The 23,611-nt window shown below is 40.1% G+C and overlaps 1 protein-coding gene and 1 long non-coding RNA gene across 6 annotated transcripts in view; one reads left to right on the top strand and one right to left on the bottom strand.

The window, feature by feature from the left end:
• The window catches only part of pde9a (phosphodiesterase 9A), a 97,351-nt gene that overhangs the window by 35,257 nt on the left and 38,483 nt on the right, over positions 1 to 23,611 (bottom strand). For all 5 annotated transcript variants that reach the window (XM_062975148.1, XM_062975142.1, XM_062975143.1 and 2 more), the window contains 3 exons: positions 11,424 to 11,478; positions 10,113 to 10,183; positions 3,817 to 3,901 (listed from right to left, as the gene is read on the bottom strand). In XM_062975148.1, the coding sequence (XP_062831218.1) occupies positions 3,817 to 3,901; positions 10,113 to 10,183; positions 11,424 to 11,478 (211 nt within the window). The remainder of the gene's footprint in view (positions 1 to 3,816; positions 3,902 to 10,112; positions 10,184 to 11,423; positions 11,479 to 23,611) is intronic.
• On the top strand, positions 3,895 to 9,983 carry LOC134297476 (uncharacterized). Its single transcript, XR_010004231.1, has 4 exons — positions 3,895 to 4,206; positions 4,754 to 4,819; positions 4,999 to 5,178; positions 9,147 to 9,983. It is a non-coding gene; the product is annotated as an uncharacterized LOC134297476 (long non-coding RNA).

Raw genomic sequence — 23,611 nt, 5'->3', positions numbered from 1 at the left:
CCCGCAGACTGGCCTTAAAAAGAATGATTTCTTTCTTTTAAGCTCTTTGGATTTTGTTGGTTGTTTTCATTTCTGTGTCTGTCAAGCCATTCTTTTAGGGATCCATTCATCACGATTTCTTGGTTCTGCACCAGAGTGCTCCAAAGGTGTTATTAGTATTACTTTAAAAACCAGGGGGTAATTTGCTCACATCTTCCCATGATTTAATTTTTTCTCTTGAGTTTTTCAATTTTTAGAATTCTAGTCTAGAGTCAAATATGCCAATTTACGATATACTTTTGCACTACAATGGGTTTTTTTTTAAAGGAAAAAGATTCCCCTCTAATCTGTACCGGAACTAAAATGTATCCCATTTGATGGTGGGAAGAAAAATGCTTCTGTTAGTGCTCGGAGGGGCCAGCAAATAGTTCAGGACAACAGAAGCATCATTTGGATATTCCAAAAACAAAATATGTGAGAACAGCAACAAAATTTGCAGCCTCTTGACATTTGCCACACCTGGAGGAGGTCCTTATTAATCCATTGCAAGAAAAATATCAAATCACCCTGTGGCATCTTAAAGATGTAAAGGCATCTTCTAATACATTTTATAGTATTTTTGGTACTATGGGACTCTTTGTTGGAATTCAACAGTCAATGTAAAAGTTAAAGTAACCCATTAAGGGGATAGATAAGTTATTCATTAAGGAAATAAAAATGCTCTAAGACGGATCTCTGTACTACAGCTTATACACCCTCTAAATGGTAATAATAAAGTTGCAAAATGAGGAATATATTCATTCAGAATAATCTGAACCAAAATGAAATCCACTTAGAATTTCAACATGTAATTATGAGGTGAGGGAACATCAGCTGCTGCTTGTGCAACTTTGCAAAGAAAGACATCTCCCAGCTGCTTACAAAAGCCAGCTGCATAGAAAAACCAGTTGCATAAAGAATGTAAACTACTCGATCAAATGTTCAGTCTGAATTTTTTGATTCAGGACTAAGGCTAAAGCAGGAAAGGATAATCTTCACTATCCTTAAAGAACTTGAGCTCCGCCTTATTTGTTCCTCCAATGCAATAAGTTTTGCATCTCCACAGCCACTCCTTATTTCTATCCCTGTCTTATCCCTCAAAGATGAGGTGATATTGTGAGTCTGTGCCAGCCCCTGAGCTTGGAATAATTACTTTTTGGAACAATAACTGCAAAATCCTCCAGCCCAGCTCACATCTGAATAGGATTTTAAATTTTCAATATCTTAAATATCTTATTTTCTCATTACTGATCAGAGCTGATGATTTTAAAAAAACCTTTCAGGTCTGATGACAAATCGCCATAGGCCTTATCTAGTGTTGGAAATCTTAAACTTTTTCCACTTCCCTTTCTGCCCCAATTTTTTTACATGACCCCTAGGTATATAGACTAGGCATAAAAATCAAACATTCACTGATAATAAACCAATATTTTCAAGTCTTGCTAAACAAGCTGATTTTCCTTTTTATGAGCTTCAGCTGAAGCATTTTCTGCAGAAACCACTGTTGTTGATAACAGATTTGTGTAAATGCCTAAAACATCTACTTTAGGTAGCATCTATAAACCTTTTACTGCTGCCACTTTTTTGTGACACCAACACTGAGCTAACGGGACTCCACTTAGGATCAGGACCCACAATTTAAGAAGCAGTGATGTAGAACACAGAATCATAGAATCATAGAGTTGGAAGAGACCTTGCAGGCCATCCAGTCCAACCCCCTGCCAAGAAGCAGGAAAATCGCATTCAAAGCACTCCTGACGGATGGCCATCCAGCCACTGCTTAAAAGCCTCCAAAGAAGGAGCCTCCACCACCACATGATCCAGAGGTTTTCCAATCCCATACAAATGAACACTATGCACTTCGTTTATAATCCTATCAAGTGGTATATGCAAATGCAGAGTGTTATAGTTATGAGAAAAGCAGGGGTTTGGAAGGTCGGGGTCATTGCTTGCACAAATCAAGGGTCAAAGCATAATGCTGCAGTGATGGGAGGTCATGCTGTCATTATAGGCTCCTTTTCAAACCAGGCTGAATAACTGCACACACTCTTCCACATTCAATATGCTGAAATGGCCATTTAAAATATATTCTTCAGATATTTAGATATTGTGCTCTGTAGGTACATAATAAAATGCAGCTTCCAAAAATGAAGCATGGCACACACTCCAATATTTCACAGCTGGAAACGGAGACACGTGACTACTCAGGGCAGTTGGGTGGGTATGCCACCAGTTTCCTTCCTGCAAGTTGATTCTCCACATTCCACCTGAGATTAGAGGAGTCCCAGGTGGCGCAATGGGTTAAACTCTTGTGCTGGCAGGGACTGCCGACCAACAGGTTGGCGGTTCAAATCTGGGGAGTGCGGGTGAGCTCCCTCTGTCAGTTCCAGCTCCCCATGCGGGGACATGAGAGAAGCCTCCCACAAGGATGGTAAAACATCAAACATTTGGGTGTCCCATGGGCAATGTCCTTGCAGACGGCCCGTTCTCTCACACCAGAAGCAACTTGCAGTTTCTCAAGTCGCTCCTAACATGGAAAAAACCTGAGATCAGCTCTTTGAAATAAAATCCCTAGCTTACAGGTAAATTTACTCTTTTTTAAAACCCACCAGGAAGAGGGATTGTATCTTTATCTTTTTATTTTATTCTTTATCCCCACCCCCCTGCAGTTCCAGTTGTGTTTGCAGGTGGACGTAGAGGCTTTGGGAGCCTTAGAGATGGGATCACAGTAATAAAAGAGTAGAACAAAGAAAGGAGAAGGAGGGAATAGAAAAAAAATGCTCTCTCTGTTAACTGGAGCAAGAAGAAGGGTGGCTTGCAATCTTAAACAAAGGGGAAAGCTATTCTATAGCACTGAGCCATGGCAGTTCAAGTGTTTCAAACTGCGTTATTTCTACAGTGTAGATACATCCTCAGTTTAATTTAGCTTTGCATTGCAGGCATGCCTTTGTCCAGACATTAAGCTAACTGTCAAGCTTTGGACATGTTTTCTGCTCTCCAGCTTTCAATATGCCTTAGTTGTCAACATGCTTCTACTTGATGAAGTACGTTAGCAACAGGGAAGGTCTGGCATTCCAAGCTGATGCAGTTGACCATAGCAAGCAATGATTGCTTCTGCTCTTGTTTTAATTATACATCCAAACTTGGTAATGTATCAGATTAGTAGACAGTCTTCTTCCTTCAAAAAGGAAATACCTCATTTTTATGATGAGACTACAACATGCATATTCTCTGTTAGTACCAAGGCCTTAACAAGAGGAGCTGCCGTGTGTATATTGAGATCTTTTCTCAGATTACATTTCATATCAGAGGAGGTCCATTTAAAATGGGAACCTCTTACCAGAATTGTTTTTCTTGGCAGGACAAATGTTGTTCTATGCATAAAACGGGGGCCAGAATTCCTTATTACCAGATGGGTAAACATAGGGAAGCCAAGATGTTAATCTCTCTGAGAGTTATTCTGCCCCAAACTCATCTGGAACAAGCATCTTTAATTATAATGTTGCCATATATTCTCAGACAAAACAAGTGTGTGCCATCTTGATAATGCAACTAACTATATGGACTTCTGGCATCGTTTTTTAAAAGACCCAGACGACAATCAATTACAAATGAACTACCAAATGTTTATTCAGCAACAATTCTATGCACATTTATCTGGGAAAGAAATGAACTCAGTGGGATTTGATTCTAAGTAAACATTTATATTAACACTGTAAGAAAGTTATTCAGTTGGAAAGCTTCCTTCCTCAAGGATCTCCCCACCTCCAAAAAAAAAAGGGGGGGGGGCAAACTTACCTGTTGCTTCTTGCTGCCATTTCATCTCGCATCTTTTTAATGTCACTCTTACACTTTTCAATTTCCACCACTTTCAGTCCTTCCACTGTCAACAAAGTGAAACAACAGGAGGGTTACCATGGAAAGGACTGAAAGATCCCATTTCAGTATTTGTGTAGAATTTCAAATGATATATAACAGTGGATTTTGCCACTGATTCAATTGTACTTTTGTGTGAAACCTGTTCTTTTTCTCTTGCTTTCCAGGGATTAGCTGCTAGCATTGTGAAACTTTAAAAGCAACAGGATTATGGGGAATCACAAAAGCAGTTACAAGATCACACAGCAACAGACCAAAGAGGAGAAGATACGAATATATGAAAGAACCACGCAGAACCACTGCAATGATATGGTAATATAAAGCACTTTATTGAACCTTGACATATTTGCTTTGCTGGGTTTAAAACATTCTATTAAATGTGGGCGAATAAAAGACACGACAGCTTCTTTGCATGGAAGAGGAAGCTGTGAGAATCATACTCTGGATGGAAAGTGACCTTGCATTCACGTTCTTGTTAATTAATCTCAAATGTGATATTGATTCTTTAAATATTAGGTAATCAAAAAGTGGATTGAGAGACAGAATAGCAATTAGAATATGGCATTAGGGGAAAAGCTTTCCTTTTCAGGCTCAAGCTCCCCCTCAGGTTTTAGAGCATCTTGGAAATACAATGCAATTCTGATTTATAAGGATCTCCCACCTCTTCCTTCTGGACGTAATACAGAGTCATTTTTTATGTATATTTCATCCTCAGTAGGGTAATCTGCAGCCTACATGTTTGCTATGCTCACTGCTTATGCACACAGACTGATGCTAAGGCAACTCAAGGGAACATATAAACATTTAATTGGTATTCTTTGACTCATAATATAATATAAATCCTCTTTCTCTCATGCAGTGCGGAATGAAAATCAAGCAGAACTGCTCCAGAAGTGCGGTTAACAAGTCGTATTTAAATGGAAAGGTGAGCTGCAATCACTGCTGTATTTACCTGGCTGAAAGAAGAAAGTAAAACTAGAAGTGTAGAAATGAAAACATATGGTTTAAGTTTATAAAATGGATCGCTAGGCTTCCATTGGGTTTCTGTTTGTAAAACTTAAATGAATATCAAATCATTCATAATGTGTTATTTTCTGCATATAGAAGATCCTAGTTTGGGGACCAATGTTCGTTTGGATAAGAAGAAGAGACCTTTCTTCAGATGGTCTTCAGATCCCACAGTTCCTAACAGTTGATAAAATGGCTGGGATTACAGGGAATTGAAATCCAAAACATCTGGAGTCCCAGAGGTTGGGAACCACTGCTCTAGGGCCATATTGCCAGGTGAGCTCGTCTTCATCTCAGAGAACTGCAGGAGGGGTGGTGGCAAAATCAAGAGAGGAGTCACCGCTTTTGTGATTAACCTGTTCTCCTTGCTTCTTGTTCTAGAATGCATTTCTAGGTACCATCTGATATTAAAGGCCTTTCCAAACCTTACATTTATAGCACTGAATTAACTTGCAATGTCTTGACTGTTTTATGTGGAATTCTACGGTGTGCGGTTTGGTGAGAAGCATGAAAGCCTGCTGGATGAAAATCCTAAATAACTTCTCCCCAGACCCGTAGCCAGGATTTTGATTCGGGGGGGGGGGGGGGGGGGCTGAGTGAGAAAGGATCTACCCTAGCAAACCTCTTGTATTGTTTCCCCAATACCCCCATGCATATGGGATATATTGAGCATGGTGATCACGTCATGATATGAATAAACGTAACTTTAAATAATAAATGTAAGGCCTTTTCGCGGACCACCCTGAGAATTTCGGGGGGGGGGAGGGGGGACTGAAGCCTGCCTCCCAAAACTATAAATCCTTGAATTTTATAGGATTCAGATAAAGTGGAATCATTGTGGTATAAAGTGTAGCATGCAAGGGCCTCTGCTACTTGTGACTAATTCTTTCATTTATCTCCATCTTGAACTGCATCTAAAATGCGACCCACAGCATAATACTTAGGCTCTTCTGTTTATTTTTCCAGCCACTGTTAGTACTTTAGCGCTAACTATTCTTATGAATAGACTCATAAATGCAAGTTTGTTCATTCTGTGGTATTATTTGGTTGGTCTTATACAATTCATAAGTGTAAAGAAGTGTGATGTTTTGATTTATGGATGACATGTTTATTTGATTTTGTTTAAACAGTCAGGTTTGGCTAAGTTTAAAATGGTATGTATTGGAGTTGATAATACAGGAAGGTAACCATCTTAGCATTCTAAGGCAGGTTACCCTAGCAACGGGGGCGGAGCCAACCGCTGTTTGAAGGAAAAAGGAGGGAACATTTTAAAAACCCAGTCAGTCAGTGAGAGTCTGTAATGGTGAAATTACAGTGAGGACTGATTCTCAAGTGGAGGATCAGGGTGGCTCAAATGAGGGAATTTGAGTCAATTCTAAAATAAGGTGACTTATTTTAGGGAGTCTGTGATTGTTAGTCACAGGAGATAGACTGGTTCCAGGATTGAGGGAAACCAGGAAAGCAGACCTCTGGTAGAGCCAGACTAAGCAAGCTAGGTGACTTGTTTAGGGCTAGTTGTGGAGGCTGTGGAGTAAGGGGAATTAATCCCAGTAGATCTAAATGATCAGTTTGTAGTTGGTTTTGAGAGAAGAAAGTATTTTGAAAGTTAGAACACCTCAACATCTATTGTAACTGTTATTTAAATGCCTCAAAAGAAGTTATTGAACCACTAAGCTTTGTACTTGAAATAAACTTGTTTTGTTCTTCAAACCATCTAAGTCTCTGTCACAATCATATACTAAGTTAAGCAACATCACCTTCTGAAGTAAATAAAGAAAGCTTAAAAATAATAAGGGCCATCTGCCTGACATCTCCTCCATTTGGTGGCAGCGAAGATAATTAAATATATAATAATATAATTAGCATCATCAACAAGACATCTTTATAATTGGTGGTAACTGTGTGGTGGGAAAAAAAAGATTCCATCCCTGTCAGACACATCATTACAATTGGTGGCAGCGGTGGGATCAAAAGGGATTCCTCTCTGCCACATCATTATTACAATAAGTTGGAAAAGAGCCTTGGAAACACACAAAAACACCCCAATGAAAGTTACTGCCCAACTATTGCCTCTGTATATTTTGAGTGACTTTCAAATGCTATTTTAGCCATTCCTGACCACTTGCAATGGCCTCCCAAGTGTATCATAGAGATATATGGCATGTCTTGAAGACTTTTCTGCAACCTGGACTTGAAATGTATGTAATCAGCATTGTTTCCTCTTGATATATACAAGATAAGCAATTGCATGAAGATGCCAAATATTTTTAATGTGGCACAAACGTTAAGTAAACAAAACCAAGCCAACACACATATCCAATGCCCTGGAATTTATACTCAGTATCCCTGACTGCAACAAAAACTGCATGTATTTCTGTACATGTTTCTATCAACATCACATATCTGGCTCTTGCCATTTTTGCCCATTCTTCTTGGAAAAATTGCTTTAGTTGCGTGCTATTTTCCACACACACCACCACATATACACATTACATTTTGCAAAATATGCTGAAGCATAATCAGGTCAGCAATAGCGCAAAACTTTCTTAAATTCCACCTCATTTTATTTTTCTCTTCCATCATAAAAGACACTTGTAGTAAGATGCTTTTTTCACTTAAAAAGAAAGCATTTTCAAAAAGTTTGTGTTTTAACTGAATTTGGATAAAATTGTGATTACGTGATAAAAGTAGTAATTTTCAGTCTGTGTGGGTTAGCAAATGTTTTTAAGGAGATTTACTGTATATATTGCGAAAGTAGGGATGGAAAAGAGATTAAAAACTATTTTCAAAGTTTTCTATCAAAAACATGTTTTCCAAATGTTGAGAAACTCCAATGAAAAGAACTTTGGCTACACTTTGCAGTTCAGGATTTATTCTATGTAAAATTTACATGTAGTTGTTTGATACAGGAAAATATTTTTCTACATAGGAATCAACATTTTCTGTGCAGAAAATGCTATTTGCTGTGCAAACCATGTGCAGATTTTATACAAAATTACACTGAATTGCAAATAGATTTTGTGAATGGCATGTTTTTGAAGATTTCTTATGGGAGGAAGAAAATTGCTAAAATTACTCATTGCTTCCTTCAAGAGGAAAATCAGCAACAACTGAACTTACAATTCTATTTCAAGGTGATAGGAAACTTCAGGAATCATAATTTTCACTTTAACTATTAAACTATTAATTTAATAGTTATTTATTTTCAACTATTATTTAAATATTTATTTACTTTCATTTCCAGTCTTAATTTACACTTCTTTGCCCTGTTTGAGGCTCTTCCATTCTTGTCCAATATGACAATTCCTAGTCCAGTAACATTACCATTTTCAATTTAAAGTTATATAAAAAAATATTACTTCAGTAGCTCTTGGCTCATGACCCAAATAAGCCTCTTAGACATACATGAGTTCTTCTTTTCATTTCTCTGTATAATTTCTATTAAGTATATTTTTTTCAAATAGGAAACTAAGCTGCTCCAGAAAACAACAAAATATCTCTAAAATATATTTTCCCTGCAGATGATAGTCAGTGTCCAAATGTGGCTAAAACTGACTGTTTATCTATTTCATTTTTTGTCTTTTTAACCACAATTTTTAAAAATTAAAGATGCAAGTCTAAGGTTCCAGGGATTCTCACAGTAGCACAGATTTCCCATTTCATTCCACTATAATATTTCACCCCTGCTGCCATCACTCTTCCATAGGATTGCTAACTGTCCCTTACTATAAGGAATTTTCCTTAACTAAGAAAGAGAGAAAGCTCATCTCGTGTAGAGTTGGCAGGTGTCACTTACTGCATGGGACATTTCCTATTTGTGGCTTGGAAAGCTTTTCCATTTATACATGACCAAGAATCCTGCATTTTTGAGTGTGGGCTCTTCATAAAGCAGAGATACGTACATGGTGTAATTTATAAATGTAATTCTGGGTTTGTGCTCCTTCAGGTCATTTCCAATGCATAGTGATCCCTATGGCAACTCTTATTGCGATTTTTTTGGAGCGATTTGTGTACCAGGCCTTTGCTATTGTCATTCGGTGAGCTTGAGCCTAACTTACCCAAAGCCACCCAGTGGGTTTCTACAACTGAGCCAGAATTTGAACCCTGGTTTCCCTAGAAATCTAGTTCAAAACTCAATCCACTATACCAGGTCGTCTCTCATGAATGAGGCGATATGTTAATTTTGCAGAGAATTCCATGGGTAAGTTTGCTACACTCAATACTGTCATTTATTTTTTTCACAGAATACACATAATGGAAAGGAGACTATGCCGAAACATCCAGGCTTCCTTCTTTAGCCCTGGCTATTGTGGCTGTTCTCTGGAAGCTGTGGTTGTTCTGTCCCAGATGTTCCTTTCTCCACTTTGCTAGATGTGCTCTGTAAATTATGTGATGCTGTTCTGACAAGGCCGGCTTTGTTCTATTGTGCCAAAGTAATTACCAACAATCATTTTGCTGTCATTCTGCTCTTGAACAAACAAGGAAAAACAGGAACATCTATGCAATCTATAATGAGGAAGCAGGGAATGGAAGAGTGGGTGTTCTGCGCCTGACATCAGAGCTTCATCCAAGTTCATTATCAAAGAGAAACAGAGCTGTCCTATGTTATCCAAATTATGTTGGGACACATACCACCATGTGTTTTGCATAGACCACGTGCAAGAGGACATCTGTGTAAACAATTTTTGCAACATGTATCACGTCAATGAAAGCACAACAGGAGGAGTAATGGAGCACAGTGGAAATTGCTAAAGTTGTATAGGGGAATCAGTTCATACATATGTACAATTGCTTATTATTATCTATTTATGATATGTGCATGCCATCCCATAATGAAGATCTCTGGTCGGTTTGTAATAACTTTGTGGTTTAAATAATCATGACGTCTCATTTGGACTTTTAATAGCTCCTTGGATTTTGTTGGGGTTCAATAGTTCTTAGGACTAGAAGGTGTTTTTTTTAAAGTTGTGATATGTTACATAATACATAATAATCAACCAACATAACAACTAATAATCAAAACTGGAATGAAACTTAGCATCAGCAAATCACTTTTAAATAAAAAGATAATGAGTTATAAAGCAACTGTTAAAGATCTGTTTTGTTCCCTTTGTTCCATAGCTCACAAAAAACCCTGAAAAAGATATTTCTCAGATTTTATCAAACCGATACAAAACAGTTCTAGATTTCAAAATTTTTTAGACACTCACATTCTACTTTTTTCTCCAGCATTGCCAAGTGATTTGCTACTTCAGTTTTCAGTTCATCAATTTTAAATACCCTAGAGGGAGAGAAAAAAAAACTTTACCAGGTATTCATGCACAGTTTTAGCAGCATAAGTTGAGAAATCTGATACAGTATGTAACTACTATTGGTGAGTCAAATGTGATTATAAAGGCAGTCTTTTGATGCATCTGATAATATACTTTAAATGACTAAGTTGTATATATAAAATAAGCCAATAAATAAGTAAATAAATAAATCTTCACAAGATAGTGAAGATGCTTCAGTAATAGGCTATTGCCCTAACCCAATGGCAACCATAAGGATTTCAGTGTATAGACAACAGACCTTCCTCACCTCCAGGCTCCAGCCATTCTACACTAATTTCAGTAGAAGTGCAAACTTTGTTCTTCCTGAGTACATATAAATAAGTGGGATAGTCAATGTATGTAACAAATCCTATATATGTTAAATCTCACACATGGACTCTGAACTGGGTCATATGTTTCTGCAGTTCTGGAAGTGTTTTCATTTATGTTTTCTTGCTTGGCATAATCATCTGATTTGGATTGTCCTCCATCTGCTGCCAATCCCATTTTCTTATGTTTTGTGTCTTATTTATATTGTAAGTTTGAAGGCAGAGAACTGTCAAATCAATAATTTGTAAGCTGCTCTGGGAGGCTTCTTGGCTGAATAACATGATATAAAAACACTACAACCCCAGCAAATCAATACCCTCAATTTCAGTAACCCGCATCCAACAAAATATATCTCCACTAGACATGTTCTCGGTCCTCCAGGTGATTCTGTGATGTTCTTCCACTGGAAGTTACTACAGGGATTTCCTTGATGTTCCATTGCAACTTTATGGTAACTTCTGGCAGAAGTCATTCATTTGAGCAGGATTTGTTATTATCCAAGGTTTCATGTTTCCATACAAGTTTGGAAATGTATGTCATGTGGATATAGGGATTGTACTGAAGTCTAAATAAATAAATTCCAAATAAACTGATCATTATTCTAAGAAAGCCTTCCCCACTGCTGGGATTCCATGTGTCTGCATACTCAGCTCTAAATCCCCACCATGTTTGATGTGCATTTTGGTTTCAAGCAGGAGTGCAGAAAATTATAATCTTAAATTAATGCAACTTTCCCCTCTTGACTGCATAAACTTTTACATGCTTAGAAATGTCACATTCAGGATGCAGAAACATGGAACAGTAGGATGCACCTACAGTGCATGACTGTAGGTGAAATAAAGATTTAACATTTCTAAAGTTATTGTAAAAAGATTTTACCTTGAGAACTGTTCGAGCACCTGCACCAACAAATTTTGGAACAATTCCTCTTTTTCTGTTAACAATATAAAACAAAAGAATGAGAAATTGAAAGAAAGTGATCATAAGATGAAGGATCGCAGGGTAGGATATTCCAAATTCTACACTAACAATAAAATGCCTGGGGGAGAAAGGGAAATGATGCAATCTTCATATATTTAATATCTAAAAGCAGGGGCCTCAGTGGAGAATATCGAGAATTCATTTAATTTGGAATCCCTTTTGTCCTTAATTAGGAAATAACTGTTGTGCTGTGCAATACAAGAAAAGGAAGAAACACATACATATACAATAATTACGTGAAACATAAAAACTGATAGCCTTTACAAGCAGCAGTGTATCTCTTCAGGTGTTATTTTTATTCATGATCACCTTAGGAGTGGACAAAAACCTTACTTCCCTCATTGTATTTGAATCTGAAAAACTAAACTTCAAAGTCCGAAAGAAACCCCCTTTACATTCCAACAGGCTTTTCAAACCAAAGGTTTTTAAAGAAAGAGCTTTAAAGAGAATGCTGGATTATTTTTTACTGATTTTTTTTGTAAAGCTTTCGAGGTGAGCCAGTGTGGTACAATGGTTTGGACTAGGACTCTGGAAGTCCAGGGTTCAGAGCCCTGAGTTCGAATTCCTGCTCAGCTATAAAAATAATTACTTAGGTGATCCCTCATTGTTCGAATATGATGGCCTTCCAAGTGTGGTGTCCTGGCGGTAGCTAGGTAGGTGACTGTAGAGCCCTATTCTTGACCCGCATGTTCTTCCACAGTGAGGATATTGGTTTCCAGGTGAAAAGTGGTCTCCAACATACCAACAGTTCTCTGGGAAACATACTCTTGGCATGTTTTTCCCTTTTATGCCACTTCAAATTCCACAGCACTGCTGGTCACAGCTGACCCCCAACTAGAGCGCTCAAGAGCCAGAGCTTCCCAGTTCTCGGTGTCTATGCCAAAGTTTTCCCTAAAGATTTGCCAGATTTTTTGGCAGCAACACTGATGGAATTGTTCCAGGAGTTGAATGTGACATCTGTACACAGTCCATGTTTTGCAGGCATATAACAGGATTGGGAGGACAATAGCTTTTATAAACAAGCACCTTGGTATCCCTTTGGATGTCCCTATCCTCAAACACTCTCTGCTTCGTTCGGAAAAATGCTGCACTCGTAGAGCTCGGCAGTGTTGTATTTCAGTGCCAATGTTGTGGAGAGGTGGCTGCCAAGGTAGTGGTTTACATTTTCTAATATTACACCACTAATGCATTAAGCTGTATTTCTGGCATTGCAGACGGATTGACCTGTGATTGCTAGAAAAAGCACTTTGGTTTTCTCAATGTTCAATGAGAGGCTGAGCTTCCCGTATGCTTTTGCAAAGGTGTTTAGAGTGGCTTGTAGGTGTTCTTCTGAATGCGCACAGACTACGTTGTCATCGGCATATTGGAGTTCTGTAACATATGTTGTTGTGACCTTGGCTTTGGCTTTCAGTCTGCTGAGGTTAAACAGCTTGCCATCTGTCTGATAGATGGTTTCCACTCTGGCGGGAAGCTTCCCATCAACACGATGAAGTATCATAGCGATGAAGATGGAAAATAATGCATCCCTGTTTGACACCTGATTCCACCTTAAATAAATCAATTTGGGAGCCATTACTGTCAAAGACTGTTGCCATCATGTTATCTTGAGGAGCTGCAGGATTTATGAGGTGACACTCTCCCAGCCACAAAGGAAGGCAATGAGTGGGGGGGGGGGGGGAGCCTTGTCAGGAAAAGCCTGTTATAAAGCAACAGTATGTTAATTCTGATTAACAGAGTCCCAAATTTTTGCCCTAAAGTTCAGCTCTGAGGGCACCACCGCACCATTCCCAGATCTTGATTATGTCAAACACAGTTATCCCAAATTCAACATGTTTTTTCATAACATCCTTATCTTTCTGAAATCTATATAAAACAGCATTCTAATTTAAGCAGATTTTCCAGTAATTACATATAATTTGCCTCCAGGTGAAAGTGGTGGTACTGTATTAGCATGCAATGAAGTTATTTTAGAAAGTAACAGCAATTTGCAATATGTGGTGTAGAAGCAGCTATTTTTGCCTTTTCTTTCCAAAGCATCCTCACAGTGTGCTTTTAAACACGACACTCTAATTGTCAGGGAAATACACTTTCCATTAGCAAGATAATCTATGGGCCATATTCATTAGTGGTTATCCATGCTTTTTTTTTGTTTTTATTTGGGGAAAGGAGGAAAGAGAAAGAAAAAAAAATGTACATCAAGCGAATTGTAAAACACACATACACACACAGACAACCATAGTATTTAATAACTAAGCATCCTTAAAGGGAGAAAGGATATATAATGCTAGGTAGAATGAAGACTAAAAGGGTTCAGTAAACAATATACTGAATCAAATTTTTTGTCCAAATAATCCCAATGCTATGAATACATTAGATGAATCTGGTTATATCTGTTCTCCTGCTGTCATTGGTATGTTCTGGAAAATGGGAAGAAGAACATCCCCCCTCCCTATTACTTTTATGAGTATGAGCAAGGCAGAGTCAAGCTGGGTTTCGAGTTTTACAATACCAAGGATTTGATGGATTTGAAGGCCAATTTTCCATCACTCCAGATGGGACAATAGGCTGTAATTCTCACTGCCAAGCTGTGCACCAGTTTGGAGTTGAGAGTAGAGTAACTGCTTTGGGAGACTGTGATCAGCATTTAGAGAATGTGGCCAGTCCAGCAAAGTTTTTAATCATGTCAGAAGTGACTTCAGAACATACTGAAATCGCTTCTGGTTTGAGAGAATTGGCCGTTTTCAGAGACATTACCCAGGGGATGCCTGGATGTGTTACCATTCGGCTGGGAGACTTCTCTCAGCTAGAGAGGACAAATGGGAATTAACCCCATCTCACGGATTTGAATAGTCAACCTTCAGGTCAGCAACCCAACCTTCATGACAGCAGTTCAACTGGCACAAGAGTTTAACCCATTGCACCACCACGGCTCCTCGCAGTGAAATTGATGGCAGAGGATCATCACTTCAATGCTGGTGGTCTTTGCTTCTTCCAGCACACTGGCATTTGTCTGCTTGTTTTTCCAAGAGAAGACATCTAGAATTGCACTTTTTGGAAGTTTTGAAGAGCACAATTCTTTAGGTGTCTCACTTAATGAAGTTTCTGCCAGCAAAGCCACTCTGCTGCTCCTTTTTAACAAATGCTTTTTATATCCATGCAGTCCCTCTTTTCTTCCCTGTACTTTGTCCAGCTGTAAGGGTTCTGGTTTACTTCTCAGAATAGGCATTGGAAGGATGGCAAAAGAAGAATATAGAAGCATAGATATTCCATGTCAAGTTATACTACAGGAACTGGAGTAAACAATGCAATAAGCAAAGCTTGAGCTGGAAAATCTTGGAATTCTACTTTTGCTGATTCTACTGCAGCCAAGTACAAGAGCAGCCGCAAAGAGAGAGAGAGAACAGAGGAGAACTGCCACAACAGTTATTCCAGCATGTTGAAAAGTATAGACCTATATGTCTGCCAACCAAAATGAAAATCATATGAAAAGTGGAGGCTGGTGTGCGGAAGTCATTCCTGGATGCATTTTGAGATAAACCTTCAAGTGGTCTCTAAAAGGTTTAAAACTTTTTTATTCATGCAACACTCACTTGACCTGACTATTTTACAGGCACATATTGTTTGTTTTGAATAAAATATTTCAGGAAACATGTTAACCTGCTCTCAGATAATTACCAAGTAAAAGGCCTTCTTGATGATGGCAGCCTGGCTGTGATATTCTCTCCACAAGGAGACTCACCTTGTGCCTACTTGGAAGTCAAGTTGCTGCCAGGCAAAGACACCTAAGTTTACCAGGTCTTTACCTTGTTTTGATTTTAGGTCAGTTGATGATTTTATGGTTCATGATCATAACCTTTACTTAGTTCAACATTTGAGGATAGAGTAGTATGAGTTTTAGTTGTCTTCTCATTTTTAACTTTCCAGTATAAAAATATTCTGACAATTTATTTTAAGGGCAGGTCAAAGCCCTTGGTGGCACAGTAGTTTAAACTATTACGCTGCTGAACTTGCTGACCAAAAGGTCAGCGGTACGAATCTGGGGAGAGGGGTGAGCTCCCACTGTTAGCCCCAGCTTCTGCCAACTTAGCAATTCTAAAACATGCAAACGTAAGTAGATCAATAGATACCGCTCCGGCGGAAAAATAGCAGTGCTCCATGCAGTCATGCCGGCCACATGACCTTGGAGATGACTACAGACAATGCTGGCTCTTCGGCTTAGAAATGGAAATAAGCACACACACACAGCCAAAGTTGGACATGACTAGACTTAATGTCAAGGGGAAACCTTTACCTTTACCTAAAACAAAACCCAAACACCTAGAATGAATAAGTGTATTCAAAGTGTTTGATATACCAATAATGCAACAAAATCCACATTACCTAAAAGCAAAACTCACTAGATTCATAGGTACTTATTTTAGTAACTAAATAATATTTCTAAACAGTATGCTCTACTGAAATCAGAGGGACTTGTTTATGAGTAGCTAGAGGCCAGTAATTATTGGAAAATACTTCTCCCATCAAATGTTCTGTTCACACACCCCTCTTCTATTTGCTATTAGGTCAAAGAGCACTTGAGGCAATATTAGGTTTTCCTGCTTGCCTCTTTCGGTTTCATGTTGCCTCTCAAGCTTTCTCCATTTGCTCAACCATAGGTTGAAGTGTGCGGTCATCAATAATCAATTTTGCCAGCCAACTAGTTAATGTGACATTAGGTAAAAGTAAAGATTTCCTCTGACATTCGGTCTAGTTGTGTCCGACTCTGAGGGCTAGTGCTCATCTCCATTTCTAAGCCAATGAACTGGCGTTGTCCATAGACACCTCCAAGGTCATGTGGTTGGCATGACTGCATTGAGCAACATTACCTCCCTGCTGGAGCGGTACCTATTGATCTACTCACACGTAAATGTTTTCAAACTGCTAGGTTGGCAGAAGCTGGGGCTAACAACAGGAACTCACCCTGCTCCCCAGATTCGAACCGTCAACCTTTCGGTCAGCAAGTTCAGCAGCTCAGCAATTTAATCCACTGCACCACTGGGGGCTCTGGTGATATTAGAACTTCCCAGTTATCTATGGCCACATAGAGATTCACCCCTCCTTTGTTTCATACTTCCAACCTGGCTAATCACAGCTTTGCTGAGCTCTTTCTCTATTTCACTTTCTCTTAGGACAAATGATATGGGTTTTCCATAAAAAATAGAAAATTTTCATCACATTTTCCAGTGTACTAAATAATGTTACCTGATATAGCATGTTTGGTATAAATGTTATATTCAAATCCATTCAAAGCTTTTTAGAAATAAAAATAACAGGCAATCTCCAAGTTAGAAACATCCGACTTATAAATGAGTCATAGTTATAGATGGGGCTGAGTCAACTGCGTCAGAGTGTGGTGGAAGCTCCTTCCTTGGAAACTTTTAAACAGTGGCTGGGTGCCCATCTGTCGGGGGTACTTTGATTGTGCTTTTCCTAGATGGTCCATGGCCATGTGGTCTCTTCCAACTATTATTTTATGATTCTATGATTCTAAGTGAGGGGGAAATTAAATCATGAAAGAGTTATCATAGGGAAAAGATGTCTCAGCTGAAGCTTTATCACCAATCCTTGTTTCCACAACAAGCTACATTTTTCAAAATCCAAGTATCAAATGAATGGAAAGTGAGATGAAACCTTCTGAACAGGGGCACAGAAAGCAAAAGAAAAAGAAAACCCACCACAGGTGTGTTAACCCTTCCCTAGTTATTTATTTATTTATTTCCAGCATTTATACCCCACCCTTCTCACCCGGGGGGACTCAGGGTGGCTTACAACAGTTGGTAACATTTAATGCCAAGAACATAATAATAAAACAAAAACATATCATCAATTAAAACTATAAAAATGCATCACTAAAATACATTATAACATTTAAAACATATGTAAATTAGATCCATTTGTCTAAAACCCTCACGCTTCAGCCTTAAATCGGACCATGTCAACGTTATCATATTACTCGTTAAAAGCTTGTGCACACAGCCATGTTTTCATGGCCTTTCTGAAACCCAGAAGGGTTGGGGCATGTCGGATATTTGTGGGGAGGGTGTTCCACAGCCAGGGAGCCACCACCGAGAAGGCCCTGTCCCTCGTTCCCACCATCCGCGCTTGTGAGGCAGGTGGGACCGAGAACAGGGCCTCTCCAGATGATCTTAGGGATCTAGCTGGCTCATAGGAGGATATACGTTTGGATAAGTCAATTGGGCCAGAACCATTTAGGGCTTTATAGGTCAAGACCAGCACTTTGGATTGGGCTCAGTAGCATATTGGCAGCCAGTGAAGCTGGCCTAGCAGGGGGTGGTACACTCCCTGTATGCTGCCCCAGTTATTAATCTGGCTGCCGCCCGTTGTACTAGTTGGAGCTTCCGGGCCATCTTCAAAGGCAACCCCATGTAGAGAGCATTGCAGTAATCCAAACGGGATGTAACCAGATTGTGGACCACTGTGGCCAAGTCAGACCTCCCAAGGTACGGGCGCAGCTGGCACACAAAGTTGCGCGAAAGCTCCCCTGGCCACCGCTGAGACCTGGGGCTCCAGGCTCAGTGATGAGTCCAGGAGAACACCCAGACTGTGAACCTGTGTCTTCAGGGGGAGTGCAACCCCGTACAACACAGGCTGTAACCCTATACCCTGTTCGGCCCTACGACTGACCAGGAGGACCTCTGTCTTGTCTGGATTCAATTTCAATTTGTTCGCCCTCATCCAGTCCAACACAGCGGCCAAGCACCGGTTCAGGACCTGAACAGCCTCCTTAGTGACAGGTGGGAAGGAGTGACAGAGCTGGACATCATCTGCGTACAGATGACAACGGACCCCGAAACTCCTGATGATCTCTCCCAGCGGCTTCATGTATATGTTAAACAACATGGGGGACAGTTCCTTATCTCTGTGGTACCCCACACAACAAAGGTTGTGGGGCCGAGCAGGTGTCCCCCAGTGACACCATCTGGGAACGACCCTCCAGGAAGGACCGGAGCCACTGCAAAACAGTACCTCCGAGACCCATTCCCGCAAGGTGTCCCAGAAGGATACCATGATCGATGGTATCAAAGGCCGCTGAGAGGTCCAGCAGAACCAGCAGGGACACACTCCCCCTGTCGAGTTCCCGGCGTAGATCATCGACTAAGGCGACCAAGGCTGTCTCGGTACCATGTGCCTGACTGAAGCCAGACTGCGCTGGATCTAGAAAATCAGTCTACCAAGAATGCTTGGAGTTGTGTGGCCACCACGACCTTGTCCCAAAAGGGGAGATTGGAAATAGGCCAATAGCCTATTTCCAAATAGTCCAATTGAGTGGGATCCAGTGATGGCTTCTTCAACAGCCAATTTAAGGCTCATTGGAACAATGCCTTCCCGAAGGGAGGCATTCACCACCACCTTCACCCACTCGGCCAATCCCTCTCTGGCTTCTCTCACCAGCCAGGATGGGCAGGGGTCCAGGATACATGTGGTAGCCCTTCCCTCTCCAAGCACTTTGTCCATGTCCTCAGGCTGAACCAATTTAAAAGAATCCATCAAAATAGGACAAGCAGGTGCTCGTGCTACATCCTCGGAGACTGCCGTTAATATGGTGTCAAAGCTAGAGCTATGCTATCCGAACCTGGAATTACACTTCAAAAATGTACCTGTTCTGACTAACAAACAAATTCAATTTAAGAACAAACCTACAGAACCTATCTTGTTCACAACTTGGGGACTGTCTTGTATATTGAAATATAAAAAGAATAGGATACATTTTCGTCCTGTTTAAATACTTACATACACCTGAAAGAACATTGTGACTAAAGATGACCTTTCTTTTGATAAGTACAACATAGAATCATAGAATTAGAAGAGTTGCCCCAAGGGCCTTCCAGTCCAATTACTGGGTATGCAGGAACACACATTCCAAGTAGCACTATCCTCACTTTTATTCACCCAGTCTCTGCAATACTCAGCAGTTCTACTTCAAGCTGTGAAATACCTGATTAAGAACATTCTGGCTGGCATTCTAGTCAGTATTTATGATACTGTTAACTACAACTGCATAAATGTTGGTATTCACATTGGCCATCCATGTATCATTGATATGACTGCAAATCCTGCTAAACCCTATCTTAAAATCCAGAATGCCACATCATCAGAAGGGTTTACTGTATGTGGTGCTTGTAAATTGAACACTGAAAGATGATGTACCCAGTGAGCCATGGTGGGACAAGTGGTACCTGCTGCTGTTCATTGCATTGTGGGTTTTTTTCGTGTCAGGAGTGACTTGAGAAACTGCAAGTCATTTCTGGTGTGAGAGAACTGTCCGTCTGCAAGGATATTGCCCAGGGGATGACTGGATGTTTGACGTTCTACCATCCTTGTGGGAGGTTTCTCTCGTGTCTCCACATGGGGAGCTGGAGCTTACAGAGGGAGCTCATCCACTCTCCCAGGATTTGAACCACTGACCTGTTGGGCAGTAGTCCTGCTGGCACAAGGGTTTAAGCCATTTCACTACTGGGGGCTCACAATGCATTGTGGTGCACTGGGAGGAGAGGGCTGGATGCATCATATTTTGGTGCACAATGGCCAGCACCACAAGACTTCAGGTTGAAGTCTAAGGAGTCAGATCTGGAACTGGACTGCTAGTATTATTGGAAGCAAACCAGTATGAACACTTTGGAAAGTGATTAGTGGGAGGGAGCTTTAAAGAACATGCCTACTCTTTTGTTTCCTTTTTGCCCACAGAAGTCGCACCTTCCTCCCTCCGAAAGTTAGTTACTTAATCCTTTGTCAAGGAAGGGAGCATCCATGAGGTTCCCACATCAGGATGGCTTACACCAGGCAACCTCAAATTGCAGCCCTCCAGCTGTTTGGGCCTCCAACTCCCAGATTCCGGACCATTGAACAAGCTGGCAAGAGCTTCTGGGAGTTGGAGGCCCAAACAGCTGGAGGGCTGCAGTTTGAGGTCTCCTGGCTTACAGGCACACATGAGAGACAGTCCAGCGGGCTTTTCTACTGACATCTATGTATTTGTCTGTCTCCTTTCCTATCCCAAGATGGATTTCCTGAAACAATAAATGTAACTTTTCCTTTTTGTTTAACCTTACACGACCACCCTGAGCATCTTCTCCTGTGTTCTACCACAAGCCCATATTTCACTCACTGTGTTGCATTCTGCTTAATAATAGATACTAAATATTTCTCACAGCTATGTCATTGTTCTAATGTCTCCCATGCAGGATCTCAGCCTCTGTTTCACTAAATGACAAATGTGTGTGTCTGTTGGCATAGACAAGATATCACATTTTATCTTTACTACTCCTACTTGTGACTGATTAATAGGCAAGCAATTTTGCCAAGAGGAGACGAGCTTAGCAGTGCATTCTTCTGAGCACTTCTGCTTGTCAATGCTGGTTTCCTTAGAAGAAAAACTAGAAGTTCATATCCTATATTTAACTTTAGCATGTCTGAGTGTAGTTCCACAGACATTTGTGGAAAAATACAGCATCAGAAAAATTTCCAAATTTACTTTTGGAAAATGTTTATGGATAAATGTTTTTCACACCACATCTCTCTCTAGGACTTGGCAACCTGAAGCACTGAAAGATGATGTAGAAAAACACACTCAAAGTAGTTCAGGGAAAATGTAAAAAAAAATTGACTATGTATAATGGGGTTTAGCCTTGCATTCACTAAGTTTAGTCTCAGAAAAATATACAAGAGATTCAGCACATTTCTCTGCAAACTCTGCTAAAGGCGATTGCTCCCAATTGAGCCAGAATCCATCCTTCCTCCAAAAGGGCTAAAACCTAAGAAAACTAGCCCAATTAAACAATTAATACATTGTAAAATACATCAAGGTAGTTGTAGTGGCAATGGCAGTGTATAATATTAGTGGAATTGCACAAAAGATACATACTTAAAGACACAGTCTTATTTGAAACATCATGTTATACTTTTTTAATGTGTCAGAAGTGAATTGAGAACATGCTGCAAGTCACTTCTGGTGTGTGCCCAGGGGACACCCAGATGTGATACCATCCTGCTGGGGGCTTGTCTCATGTCCTTGCATGGGAAGCTAGGGCTGACAGATGGGAGCTCACCCCATCTCACAGATTCGAACCTCCAACCTGCAGGTCAGCAATTCAGCTGGCACAAAGGTTTAACCCATTGCGCCACCGTAGCTCCTTATCATGTTATACTGAACCAAGGTTCAATTTACCCCATACAGTTGGCCCTGCATATCTACAGATTCTGCATCCAGATTCCACAATCCATGACTTGAAAATATTACAAAAATTGTTTTAAAAAGGAATCTTGATTTTTGCCATTTTACAGAAGGGGCATTATTTTACTACGCTATTATTAACAATGGGACTTGAGCATCCCCACAGGATCCTGGAGCCAAACCCCAGCATATACCAAACTGTATTGCATTTAAGGATATGAAAGAGTTTTTGAAAACTACCGTAGGCATATGGAAACTTAGCAACAATGAAATCAACATGTTCCATACAACAGTGGTTTTCCAACAGTGGTGCATCTAAAGCTGGTGGGTGCTCAGGCAGAAATAACTGAAATTTGTTAGTTCCAATTATAAGTCAACACGTAGATAAATTATTTTGATGTAATAGGAGGCGCAATCTCCAAGTATTGACTTTTGGGGAAATAGGGAGGGCAGTAAAAATGCCTCTTAAAAATGATTCCAGGAGACCTAAATAGCCTACATAGTCTTCCCCATGTTGAAAAATGAAAGAAAACAAACAAACAAACAAAAAGCATTTGAAAGTGAGCTGAGATCAGCACATGGAGAGATCCATAGGACCACAAAACATGCCTTCTGGCCCTTGCTTATTTGTTAATTAAAAATAAAATTGTATTAACAGAAATTAATTGTAGTGTAAATATTTATATCTCACCCCTTGTCCCAGGATACAAGTAAAAACATGTGGATAATTACAGCAACTTAAAATTTAAAGTCATGGCCATAATTTAAACAGACTAAAATAACTTCAGAGGGGAAGCATATTAGTAGCTTATGGAGAGGAACAATAACAAGAGCCCTGAAAGGTCATAATTAGCCGGTACTTCCTTATTTTGTTTATTCCTTGATCACGGCATCCATCTGGACAGCCTTTTCCCTCTCTCTCTTAAGCCTAGAGCAAAGAATAAAAAAACAAAGATGGCCGTTGCCCAGATTTGATTCTTTTCCCATTGCAGAAGGCCAGAAAGTTGGGCTTTGCTTCCAGATTCTTTTCTGTCGGTTATTACCTTAATCAGTTCCCATCATTGTACAGCACTTGCCTTTTTTGAAAACACATAAGGCATTACGAGGTGGCTTTATTAATGCTATTATTCATCTTTTAATATAGTTCCCCCTTCATTACTTCTCCTAATGCAAGATACTCCACTTAGGCAGAAAAAATGAAATGCAAAGATACAGAATGGGGGACAACTGGCTGGACAGCAGTACATGTGAAAAAGATCTTGGAGTCCTTGTGGATAACAAGTTAAACTTGAGTCACCAATGTGATATGGCAGCAAAAAAAGCCAGTGGCATTTTGGCCTGCATAAGTAGGAGTATAGTGTCTAGATCCAGGAAACTAATGCTACCTCTCTATTCTGCCTTGGTCATACAATCTGGAATACTGTGTCCAGTTCTGGGCACCACAGTTGAAGGGAGATGTTGACAGGCTGGAATGTGTCCAGAGGAGGGTGACTAAAATGATCAAGGGTCTGGAGAACAAGCCCTATGAGGAGCAGCTTAAAGAACTGGGCATGTTTAACCTGCAAAAGAGAAGGCTGAGAGGAGACATGATGAAAGCCATGTATAAATGTGTGAGGGGAAGTCATTGAGAGGAGGGAGCAAGCTTGTTTTATGCTGCCCTGGGGACTTGGACGCGGAACAACGGCTTCAAACTACAGGAAAGGACATTCCACCTGAACATTAGGAAGAGCTTCCTCATTGTGAGAGCTGTTCAGCAGTGGAACTCTCTGCCAAGGAGTGTGGTGGAGGCTCCTTCTTTGGAGGCTTTTAAACAGAGGCTGGATGGCCATCTGTCGGGGGTGCTTTGAATGCGATTTTC

This window comes from Anolis carolinensis, chromosome 3 (genome assembly GCF_035594765.1).
Source record: "Anolis carolinensis isolate JA03-04 chromosome 3, rAnoCar3.1.pri, whole genome shotgun sequence".
NCBI classification, from domain to species: domain Eukaryota; kingdom Metazoa; phylum Chordata; class Lepidosauria; order Squamata; family Dactyloidae; genus Anolis; species Anolis carolinensis.
The sequence above is the reverse complement of the archived record's forward strand: the minus strand, read 5'-3'. Positions and strand labels throughout refer to the sequence as shown.